This window comes from Anomaloglossus baeobatrachus, chromosome 4 (genome assembly GCF_048569485.1).
Source record: "Anomaloglossus baeobatrachus isolate aAnoBae1 chromosome 4, aAnoBae1.hap1, whole genome shotgun sequence".
In the NCBI taxonomy this organism is placed as follows: Eukaryota; Metazoa; Chordata; class Amphibia; order Anura; family Aromobatidae; genus Anomaloglossus; species Anomaloglossus baeobatrachus.
The window spans coordinates 526,386,850-526,399,523 of NC_134356.1; the positions used below are offsets into that span (position 1 = coordinate 526,386,850).

Here is a 12,674-nt window from a genome sequence, read left to right on the forward strand (position 1 = left end):
CGTCGTCCCCCATGCTCCAAATCATCCCTCAGGACGCCGCCCACTGCGCCCGAGGTCCCGTGCACGCCGGGACACCTGGTGACGTGGTCGCACGCACGAGAGTATGGGCGGCGCTGTGATTGCATCGAAAGTGCCCGCCCATACTCTCGTGGGCGCGCTCTCCCCTCTGTACGTCGCTCAGATCCTCTCCGCTTCTCCTGTAGTGGCCTGCTCCGCTCCTCCCATCTATTTCCTGCTGCAGGGTACGATGGGAAGGTGACGTCGGGCCGGCGCAGAACGCTGGAGGCAGTGGGGAAAGGGCGGGCACGAGAGTATGGGCGGGCACTTGCGATGCAATCACAGCGCCGCACATACACTCATGCCTGCGACCACGTCACCAGGTGTCCCGGCGTGCACGAGACCTCGGGCGCAGTGGGCGGCGTTATGAGGGATGATTTGGAGCATGGGGGACGGCGTAAGATACAGCAATGGACGCCACATGGCCCGCCCCCATGGACGATTTACAAGATTTTCAAACCGAAAGGTACAGTTTTATAAAGTATTTATTTTGGTTTAAAAGGGGGCACAAAAAGTATAGAAACCTTCCTAGAATGCAGCCCAGGAGCTGCAGAGGGGGAAACTTTTAGGTTGAAAGCCAAATTTCTGATGACCGGTTCCCTTTAACACTAGAATTAGAAAGTGCAGACTATTTTTGAAAATCAGAACTAAACATGCACATATATTTACTGATGGGTAACTACTAGTAAAGTCCACCACAGCACTGGGTTAGGCTACTTTAACACATCCGGTTTGAGCACTGCGGCTCAATCCGGCAGCTGTGAAACCTATGCAACAGATGCGGTGAAAACACCGCATCCTTTGCATAAGTTTGTACATGCAGCCCGTCTGTTTTTTTTTTTTTTTTTCCGGTTGCGGCACACTACTGAGCATGTGCAGTGGAAGAAACCGCATGCGGCGGCCGAATGCGTTTTTTGCCGCATCCGGCGTCCATAGGCATGTATTGAAAAATGCGCGCGGCGCGATGCGTTTTTTTGGGGTTTTTTTGTCGGAGCAAAAAATGTGCCAGGGAACGTTCCATCCGGCCGCAGCATCGGCAAAAACCAGAAAGGACGCAAGCCCATGCGGCGCCAATGCTGGAAAAAACAAAACCGGCGGCAAAAAAAACCTGTTTCCTTTTTTTAGCAGAGCGCAGATTGTGCCGCACTGCTACAACCGGATGTGTGAAAGTAGCCTTAGTGGAAAGACTGGCAACAGAAGGTTGTGTAATCTGAATGTTGGGAATAAGCTGGAAACTTCAGATTTACTGTAACTGGTAGCAAGTCAGGCCCTTTGGAGGCAATAAGGCGCTCTTGAGCACTGTTGCAATTAACTTATATTTCTTTGGCGCTCCATTGGGAGACCCAGACAATCGGGTGTATAGCTATGCCTCCGGAGGCCACACAAAGTATTACACTAAAAGTGTAAAGCCCCTCCCCTTCAGCCTATACACCCCCCGTGCTGCCACGGGCTCCTCAGTTTTTATGCTTTGTGCGAAGGAGGCAGACATCCACGCATAGCTCCACAGCTTAGTCAGCAGCAGCTGCTGACTATGTCGGATGGAAGAAAAGAGGGCCCATAACAGGGCCCCCAGCATGCTCCCTTCTCACCCCACTCTTGGCGGTGTTGTTAAGGTTGAGGTATCCATTGCGGGTACGGAGGCTGGAGCCCACATGCTGTTTTCCTTCCCCATCCCCCTTAGGGCTCTGGGTGAAGTGGGATCCTATCGGTCTCCAGGCACATGAGACCGTGCTCCATCCACAGCTCCTGAGGACTCTGCTGGATAGGAGCCGAGTATCGTTCAGGGACATGGCCCTGCTACTTTGAGGTACTCTGTGTCCCCGTGGGGACCGCGCACAGCAACACTCCAGCATTGCTGGGTGTGCTAGTGCACCGGGGACCGCGGCGCTGACTGCGTTTGTGCCTTTACACACTGCAGCGTCGCTGAGTGTGTTAGTGTATGGGGACTGCCGCGCTGACCGCCGCTGCCATTGTTATCACTGCGGCGCGGCTGGGACTGTTAGTGCGCCGGGGACTTCCGCGCCGACCGCGCTTATACGGCGGCCGCGCTTATAACTTTAGTCCCCGGCTTTTGCGGCCTAGCCTCATTCTTTTCCCGCCCCCAGGCCTGCCAGTCAGGGGAAGGGCGGGACGCTGTAAAGGACGTCAGCAACTGAGGCTGGAGCATGCTTTGCATACTCCACCACCCTCACTGTGCACAGTGGGGCACCAGATTCCCGCACTTTCTAGGGCACGCCCACGGCCCCCTCCTCTCCTCAGGACGCCGGCAGCCATTCCTGTCAGCTCTGCTAACGCTGGAGAAGGGAGACAAGCTCAGGGAGACCCAGGCAGGAATTCTGGTGACCACACAACCGCATTGTGCGGGCGGTAAGCAGCACCTAGGTGCTGGCCCCACTGGTGCAGAAGTGTACTTATAGATTATATGATTATAGGCTATACTTTACACTGTATGGTGCACGGTTGTTTTTGGCTATATACCCTCCTTTATTGCTCAGAGGAGACAACAGCATGTCGTCCACAAATAGCAAGGGTGCCAAAGCACAGACTTGCTATGCTGCCTGTGCAGCATGTACGGCTATACTGCCGGCAGGTTCCACTGACCCTCATTGTGTGCAATGCTCTGCCCCTGTGGCACTTACTCAGCCGGAGCCTCTGCTAAGGGTGGCCCAGGGAGAACCACCTGTTAACACTGTCCAGGTGACAGGGACGGAGTTTGCAGTTTTTACTGAAAGACTGTCTGAGACTATGGCTAAGATATTAGAAGCCTTGCAGTCCAGGCCGGCATCTCAAGCCATGGGCACTGTGGAATCATTGCCCCCTGGTTCCCCTCAGTTGGAACAACAATGTTCTCTCGGGGTGTCTCATAGATCCCAGGGTGAGGTCTCTGACATGGAACGCAGTCCCAGACCGACTAAGCGAGCTCGCTATGAAATCCCCTCGACATCATCACATTGTTCAGGGTCTCAGCGAGAGGACTCTGTATGATGAAGCGGAGCTAGCTGATCAGGATTCTGATCCTGAAGCCGCTCTCAACCTTGATACTCCTGATGGGGACGCCATAGTGAATGATCTTATTGCGTCCATCAATCAAATGTTGGATATTTCTCCCTCAGCTCCTCCAGTGGAGGAGTCAGCTTCTCAGCAGGAGAAATTCCGTTTCAGGTTTCCTAAGCGTACAATGAGTATGTTTCTGGACCACTCTGACTTCAGAAAGGCAGTCCAGAAACACCGAGCTTGTCCAGATAAGCGTTTTTCCAAGCGCCTTAAGGATACACGTTACCCCTTCCCCCCTGACGTGGTCAAGGGCTGGACTCAGTGTCCCAAGGTGGATCCTCCAATCTCCAGACTGGCGGCTAGATCCATAGTTGCAGTGGAAGATGGAGCTTCACTCAAGGATGCCACTGACAGACAGATGGAGCTCTGGTTGAAATCCATCTATGAAGCTATCGGCGCGTCTTTTGCTCCAGCATTCGCAGCCGTATGGGCACTCCAAGCTATCTCAGCTGGTCAGGCGCAAATTGACGCACTCACACATACGTCTGCGCCGCAGGTGGCGTCCATAACCTCTCAAACGTCGGCATTTGCGTCCTACGCTATTAATGCTGTCCTGGACTCTGCGAGCCGTACGGCGGTTGCAGCCTACAATTCGGTGGCAATACGCAGGGCCTTGTGGCTACGGGAATGGAAGGCAGATTCGGCTTCCAAAAAGTGCTTAACTGGTTTGCCATTTTCTGGCGACCGCTTGTTTGGTGAGAGATTGGATGAAATCATCAAACAATCCAAGGGAAAGGAAACATCCTTACCCCAGGCCAAACCAAAAACACCCCAACAGAGGAGGGGACAGTCGAGGTTTCGGTCCTTTCGGGGGGCGGGCAGGTCCCAATTTTCCTCGTCCAAAAGGCCTCAGAAGGATCAGAGGAACTCCGACGCATGGCGGTCCAAATCACGCCCTAAAAAGACCGCCGGAGGTGCCGCTACCAAGGCGGCTTCCTCATGACTTACGGCCTCCTCACACCGCATCCTCGGTCGGTGGCAGGCTCTCCCGCTTTTGCGACACCTGGCTGCCACAAGTAAAAGACCGTTGGGTGAGAGACATTTTGTCTCACGGTTACAGGATAGAGTTCAGCTCTCGTCCTCCGACTCGATTTTTCAGAACATCTCCGCCTCCCGAGCGAGCCGAGGCTCTTCTGCAGGCGGTGGGCATTCTGAAGGCAGAAGGAGTGGTGGTCCCGGTTCCTCTTCAGCAACAGGGTCACGGTTTCTACTCCAACCTGTTTGTGGTTCCAAAGAAGGACGGGTCTTTCCGTCCTGTTTTGGATCTAAAACTGCTCAACAAACACGTAATGACCAGGCGGTTCCGGATGGAATCCCTCCGCTCCGTCATCGCCTCAATGTCCCAAGGAGATTTCCTAGCATCGATCGATATCAAAGATGCTTATCTCCACGTACCGATTGCTCCAGAGCATCAGCGCTTCCTGCGCTTCGCCATAGGAGACGAACACCTTCAGTTCGCGGCACTGCCGTTCGGCCTGGCGACAGCCCCAAGGGTTTTCACCAAGGTCATGGCTACAGTAGTTGCGGTCCTCCACTCTCAGGGTCACTCGGTGATACCTTACTTAGACGATCTGCTGGTCAAGGCACCCTCTCAAGAGGCATGCCAACACAGCCTCAACGTTACTCTGGAGGCTCTCCAGACTTTCGGGTGGATCATCAATTTTCCAAAGTCAAATCTGACACCGGTCCAATCGCTGACATCTTGGCATGGAGTTTCATACTCTTCCAGCGATAGTGAAGCTTCCGCTGGACAAACAGCGTTCACTACAGACAGGGGTGCAATCTCTCCTTCAAGGTCGGTCACACCCCTTGAGGCGCCTCATGCACTTCCTGGGGAAGATGGTGGCAGCAATGGAGGCAGTTCCTTTCGCGCAGTTTCACCTGCGTCCTCTTCAATGGGACATCCTACGCAAATGGGACAGGATTCCGACGTCCCTAGACAGGAACGTCTCCCTCTCTCAGGCAACCAAAGCTTCCCTTCGGTGGTGGCTTCTTCCCACCTCATTATCGAAGGGGAAATCCTTCCTACCCCCATCCTGGGCGGTGGTCACGACGGACGTGAGTCTGTCAGGGTGGGGAGCAGTTTTTCTCCACCACAGGGCTCAGGGTACGTGGACTCGGCAAGAGTCCTCACTTCAGATCAATGTTCTGGAGATCAGGGCAGTGTATCTTGCCCTAAAAGCGTTCCAGCAGTGGCTGGAAGGCAAGCAGATCCGAATTCAGTCGGACAACTCCACAGCGGTGGCTTACATCAACCACCAAGGTGGAACACGCAGTCGGCAAGCCTTCCAAGAAGTCCAGCGGATTTTGATGTGGGTGGAAGCCACGGCCTCCACCATCTCCGCAGTTCACATCCCGGGCGTAGAAAACTGGGAAGCAGACTTTCTCAGTCGCCAGGGCATGGACGCAGGGGAATGGTCCCTTCACCCGGACGTGTTTCAGGAGATCTGTTGCCGCTGGGGGATGCCGGACGTCGACCTAATGGCGTCACGGCACAACAACAAGGTCCCAACATTCATGGCTCGATCTCAAGATCACAGAGCTCTGGCGGCAGACGCCTTAGTTCAGGATTGGTCGCAGTTTCAGCTTCCTTATGTGTTTCCCCCTCTGGCACTGTTGCCCAGAGTGTTACACAAGATCAGGGCCGACTGCCGCCGCGCCATCCTCGTCGCTCCAGACTGGCCGAGGAGGTCGTGGTACCCGGATCTGTGGCATCTCACGGTCGGCCAACCGTGGGCACTGCCAGACCGACCAGACTTGCTGTCTCAAGGGCCGTTTTTCAATCTGAATTCTGCGGCCCTCAACCTGACTGTGTGGCCATTGAGTCCTGGATCTTAGCATCTTCAGGATTATCTCAAGAGGTCATTGCCACCATGAGACAGGCTAGGAAACCAACGTCCGCCAAGATCTACCACAGGACGTGGAAAATATTCCTGTCGTGGTGCTCTGCTCAGGGTTTCTCTCCCTGGCCATTTGCCTTGCCCACTTTTCTGTCCTTTCTTCAATCCGGATTGGAAAAGGGTTTGTCGCTAGGCTCCCTTAAGGGACAAGTCTCTGCGCTCTCTGTGTTTTTTTTTCAGAAGCGCCTGGCCAGACTCTCACAGGTACGCACGTTCCTGCAAGGGGTTTGTCACATCGTCCCTCCTTACAAGCGTCCGTTAGAACCCTGGGATCTGAACAGGGTGCTGATGGTTCTTCAGAAACCACCGTGCGAGCCAATGAGGGATATTTCGCTCGCACGCCTTTCGCAGAAAGTGGTTTTTCTAGTAGCAGTCACTTCACTTCGGAGAGTGTCTGAGCTAGCAGCGTTGTCATGCAAAGCTCCTTTCCTGGTGTTTCACCAGGACAAGGTGGTTCTGCGTCCGGTTCCGGAATTCCTCCCTAAGGTGGTATCCCCCTTTCATCTCAATCAGGATATCTCCTTACCTTCTTTTTGCCCTCATCCAGTTCACCAGTGTGAAAAGGATTTGCACTTGTTAGATCTGGTGAGAGCACTCAGAGTCTACATTTCTCGTACTGCGCCGCTCGGATGCACTCTTTGTCCTTGTCGCTGGCCAGCGTAAAGGGACACAAGCTTCCAAATCAACCCTGGCTCGGTGGATCAAGGAACCAATTCTCGAAGCTTATCATTCCTCGGGGCTTCCGGTTCCCTCAGGGCTGAAGGCCCATTCTACCAGGGCCGGGGGAGCGTCCTGGGCCTTGCGACACCAGGCTACGGCTCAGCAGGTGTGTCAGGCAGCTACCTGGTCGAGCCTGCACACTTTCACGAAACACTATCAGGTGCATACCTATGCTTCGGCAGATGCCAGCCTAGGTAGGCAAGTCCTTCAGGCGGCGGTTGCCCACCTGTAGGACGGAGCCGTTACGGCTCTATTATGAGGTATTATTTACCCACCCAGGGACTGCTTTTGGACGTCCCAATTGTCTGGGTCTCCCAATGGAGCGCCAAAGAAGGGAATTTTGTTTACTTACCGTAAATTCCTTTTCTTCTAGCTCCAATTGGGAGACCCAGCACCCGCCCCTGTTTTTGTGTACACATGTTGTTCACGTTGAATGGTTTCAGTTCTCCGATATTCCTTCGGATTGAATTTACTTTAAACCAGTTTATAATTTTTTCCTCCTTCTTGCTTTTGCACCAAAACTGAGGAGCCCGTGGCAGCACGGGGGGTGTATAGGCTGAAGGGGAGGGGCTTTACACTTTTAGTGTAATACTTTGTGTGGCCTCCGGAGGCATAGCTATACACCCGATTGTCTGGGTCTCCCAATTGGAGCTAGAAGAAAAGGAATTTACGGTAAGTAAACAAAATTCCCTTCTTTGTTGCAAGTCTAGGGGCAGCTCACTGTTAAAATTAAAAAGGAAAAAAAATTGACATGTACACGGACAGCACTTACTGGCATCAGTATGTTCAGATTTGTGGAGGAAAAACTATTGAAATAGTTCTGAATTATTAAAAATGATGCTTCTACTGTGACTCATGTCTGATTTCCTCATCTTAATTCCCTTCAAGTTTATCATTTCGGTAATGGAACAAATTAACAATTGGCTGATAAAGGACAAATATTGAGTAAAAAAAATGTGCTAATTTATATTGGTCTTTTGAAACTGACAAGATATTGTCACAATTATTACAACATGGCACAACTCCAGATGAAGAGTTGTCCAGTCTAAAGTCTGTATTCACTGACTGCAGACTTGTGGATCCTCACTGTGCGCACTACATTGAGGATGGTCAGCCGGTAAGGGCTGTCATGTGGGTGTATGTGATATGCATATCAAGCCAGAATCCGATAAGTGGGCACACTCTTGCTAATGCAAGTGTACTGAACGAGGCTGTCGGCCTCCAGATTCTGGCTTGGAGTCTGCATATCACATACTCTGCCACATGACCGCCGCTCCCGGTTGACACAATCCTCAGTGCAGTGTCTGCGATGTGAGGATTCGCAAGTGTGCAAACTGTCTGCAGACTTGTCATTTCAGACTGTACAACCCATTTGATATCAAAGGAGCATCAGGACTTGTGGGAAATTAGTCTGTATTTTCTATATATAGTGGTTTAGGGGGGGGGGGGGGGTGTTCCCAGTAATGGAAAGGTGTGCAGTAGTAGTCAGGATGTCTGTTTGTGCAGCCTGTCTTGCTGCCTCAGCGCAATCTGTTAAGCTAAATTTTCCTTTTCTTACAGCTTTTCCTTGAAACTGGAGAAGGTTTGTGTTGCGACAGTTGAGAGCGGGGTAATGACAAAGGATTTGGCTGGCTGTATTCATGGTTTAAGCAAGTAAGTGGCTGATTAATGCCTCAAACTGTCATGACCTTAAAGTTGAGCGTCCATCTCATCGCTGTTCTGTTTCCTCCGCAGTGTAAAACTCAACGAGCACTTTGTAAACACCACGGACTTTCTAGACGCCATCAAGAACAACCTGGACAAAGCACTTGGGAAGAAATGAAGTTTGCACTAGTTCACTGGCCAGACAGTTTTACCTCATTTTTAACCTTTTCAATATAGGAAAGTCGCCTTAGACTTTGGAACAAACTTTTTAACCCATTAAATGCTGGTTATAGTAAACACCCTGCACAACTGCAGAATCTGGACAGGTTTGTCACCTGTTTAGTGCTGGACTTCAGTTTACTGCACCTTTTTGTATCTGTCATCTTGATCTTATGGTGCCAAGTATAGCAAATAAAACCTTCACAAACTTCTCCTTGTAAAGTAGTTGAGAACCATTTTTGAAGAATATAAGGCCTGATTCCTTGAAGGACTCTTCAGTAATCTGATGCATTGGCATGTGCAAGCAATAAGAATTTACAAAGCTCAGCTGGAGATTACATGATCTGCTGCCCACTACTCTGCAGCCACACGTGTGCGCACCTTTCCTTTCAGTCCATTTTGAAAACCCTAAAGTTTTTCTCTTCTCCCCCATACATTGCTGGAAAGCACTGAGCACACATGGTTAGCTACTAAATTGACGTGAGCTTCAGTGGCTTAGCCTTTAGGATATAAATGTCATGGGTTTGGTCGCTTCCTCTTGATAACCAGAGTAAAATGCTACCATGGGCACCAGAGTTGGCATGTAATACCACAGGTTTCCTGCAGTGGCCTTTAGACCTCAGATGTAACTCTACAGGATAAAGTTTCCATTTAACTATAAAGAACTTGGCGTGTCTTTTTGTTTTTTTTTTGTTTTTTTTTCTCCTTCAAACAGGTTTCTTGTATTCATCATAACACTATATATCACTTTATGCTCGTGTCAATGGAAAAAAGTTGACATTCAGTCATCGGGGTGGTGCTTTGTAGCATTTCAGTCACAGTCCACTTGAAACTATGCACGCCCCCTGCATTGATTGCTGTGACTGGCCTGACGTCACAACAATTTTGCATGTAACCCTGTGCTTGCACACTGCCCCCAGCTACCTAGGCATGTGTACGTCAGATTAATTTCTTATGGTACAGAGCAGCAGGAGCATAGGATAGGCACACTCTTGGCATGCACACTCCCAAGGAGATGAAGACTGGAGTATTGCCACATATGGAAGTAATCTGGAGAAGGACACCCAGATCGTGTGTATGCCTGCACAGCTTAGGGGCAGTGCACAAGCCTGGGATTTTGTTTGATTACTGTGCTGTCAGGCCAGTCATGGCAATGAATCAGTGGGGGGTTAATCATTTGAATAGGACTGTGACTGAACTGAAGAAATGCACCACCCTTAAGACTGAAAGAAGGTATGTAATGCAGTCACATGAGCAGTGTTTTGGGGGTTTTTTTTTAACACAGAACTGTTTGACATCAAATTAGTGGTGCACATTGCATCAATGACAAGACATTTGGGGCAGTTTAATATCAAAGTTGTGAAAGGTTCCCTTTTAAAATAGTTTAAAAATATCATGAGAAAAAATGTTGTTGACCTAGTACCTACACTTTCTTTAGACCAGTATAATGGGCTTATAAACCAATTGAGTTAGGAATGTGACATGATGTAGGGGAAAATGGTCTACCACTGCTTTTGGGGGAAAAAAACCCATAAATTTAAAGCAAACTACATGCAAAACATGGCACTCTGAACACTGGAGCCCGGCTGAACAGCATTCCCTGGCTTGGAACAGTTTGTACCTGGGCATGGTTCTGGAAACTAGCTTTTTTGATATTCATACATTTTCTGGCATAAATCTTTGCACCACTTGGTTGTGAAATTTAACACATTTTGGCTTTTTTTTTTTTTTTTTTTTCTTTCTTTTCTCCTCTAGTCATGGCTAGCTCTGCCATATTGGGCATGGCAAAGCCTGCCCAACAAATTAATAACTTGAAATAAAAAATAGACATTTCCTAAAGCCGTGCATGGTGGTGAAAAGTGCCAAATTCATTAGATACTCCTTTTTGGTATCCTACTCAAGTGTTTTCACTTAAGCTGGTGAACAAAACCCTGGAGAATAGATTCATTCCCTTGGAAGAGCAGCATGATGTAGGGGCAGAGACCCTGATTCAAGTAATGTCACTTGATGAGCAGTTTGCTGGAGTTTAACTAGATTTTATATTCTGAATACTGAGCCCTGTATAGTCCACACTGACTAGCAAAATTCTCCTTAGGCAGCTTTGTGTTAAGGTGCTTTCACATAAGCAATATTTTGCCGCACTGCCATATCCGTCAGAAGTCCAGTACAGTGCAATATAGTTCAATGGCATTGCGGCAAGCTCCGGTCACGTGCTGTGATGCCATTGAACTGTATTGCACTGTACTGCAGTTCTGACGGATATGGTAGTGCGGCAAAATACCGCTTATGTGAAAGTACCGTTAAATGTGTATCAGTGGTAGTGGGTTGGGGTTATACAGGGCTAATGAATATCAGACACTACATGGAAGCAGGTTTTAATCTTCTAGTGATCTACAGTATAACACTGAATTACTGGATTGGTTGCTGTAGTATTGATAACACCGCTGGTTTAGGGGTCTTTCTACATGCTGCTTTTCATATTAGGTGTGGACAAATGCCCTTAATTTGGTCCCTGTATGTCATGAATGTCACCAGTCCATGCATGGAAAATCTAGTGAAGAAAAAATGGCTCAAACGCCAATAACTTCCTTAAATGTTCTGGAAGTTTCCAAATACTAAATTGGAAAACGTCACGATGGAAGTAACCTATTATAGATTCATTGGCAAATTCTAATGGACTTGAACTCATTAATGAATCACAATTGATAAATTGGCATAAGTGTCATGAAGTTTAAAAACTTTGCATAAATACCTTTTATAATTGGCATATACACAATAGCATTTCATTGTGTAAGGTGCAAGTGCTAAATCAAGTGTATATAGCTCTCACCCATTACTTCAGTTGAGATGCATCTCTGCTACAAAAATGCACAGGGGCAATGTTGTAGGAGTCTAGGCTAATATATACATGGTCATGCCCACTATGTCAATCCTGCCCTGACTAGGGCAGTACCCAAGTGTAGTACTATCTAGTGCCTCACTGGTCCTCTGTTTCCTCCTCGGTAATAAGGAGCCATCAGCTGAAGTGGTGGAGTTCTCAACTCACGTTTGCTTAGTGCTGCAGAACCTGCAATTGGAAAATGGGTAGTAAGTGCAAGACTGCTTTATATGGCTGTGTTAAGGGGATGCATGGCATGGCGTCTTTGTTATGGAATATTGGAGGGTGTGGTGAAATGTATGGTAAGCAGTGGCACTTACTAGGCAACTCCTCCACTCGCCCACATCTATTCATGTTGTAGGCACTGCTCGTTCAATAACTTGTTTGGTGGAGCGTGATGGTTAAAGGGAACCTGTCATCAGAAAATTTCGCCCAAAAGCTAAAAGATTCCCCCTCTGCAGCTCCTGGGCTGCATTCTAGGAAGGTCCCTGTTATTATTGTGCCCCATGTGAGACCAAAATAAAGCCTTTATAAAGTTCTACCTTTTTGTATGCAGCTTCTGTAAATGTGTCACGGGGACGGGCTCTCTGCCGTCCGTTATTCTGCCTCCTGGTCCTGTATGCCGCCCCCATCGCTCCTTTCCATAGCTGATGCACCGCCCACTGCTCCAGCCATCCCCGCGCATGCCCAGTGCCAGTCTCACAGGACTGAGCAGTGTGACCGCTGGTGACGTGTGCGCAGGCAAGTGATTATGGACGGGACTGTGACTGTTATCAGCAAGTACCCGGCCATAATCTCGTGAGCGCGCAAACCTCTCCAGCATTCACACTGAGCTCAGTGTAGATTAGCATCTACACTGAGCTCAGTGTGAATGCTGGAGAGGTTTGCGCGCTCACGAGATTATGGCCGGGTACTTGCTGATAACAGTCACAGTCCCGTCCATAATCACTTGCCTGCGCACACGTCACCAGCGGTCACACTGCTCAGTCCTGTGAGACTGGCACTGGGCATGCGCGGGGATGGCTGGAGCAGTGGGCGGTACATCAGATATGGAAAGGAGCGATGGGGGCGGCATACAGGACCAGGAGGCAGAATAACGGACGGCAGAGAGCCCGCCCCCGTGACACATTTACAGAAGCTGCATACAAAAAGGTAGAACTTTATAAAGGCTTTATTTTGGTCTCACATGGGGCACAATAATA

The 12,674-nt window shown here is 49.4% G+C and overlaps 1 protein-coding gene across 1 annotated transcript in view; it reads left to right on the forward strand.

The window, feature by feature from the left end:
• The window catches only part of IDH2 (isocitrate dehydrogenase (NADP(+)) 2), a 51,073-nt gene extending 42,257 nt beyond the window's left edge, over nucleotides 1-8,816 (forward strand). Inside the window, exons 10-11 of the mRNA XM_075345910.1 lie at nucleotides 8,292-8,384; nucleotides 8,466-8,816. Of these exons, the coding sequence (XP_075202025.1) occupies nucleotides 8,292-8,384; nucleotides 8,466-8,553 (181 nt within the window). The 3' untranslated portion in view covers nucleotides 8,554-8,816. The remainder of the gene's footprint in view (nucleotides 1-8,291; nucleotides 8,385-8,465) is intronic.
• The last annotated feature ends 3,858 nt before the right edge of the window (nucleotides 8,817-12,674 follow it).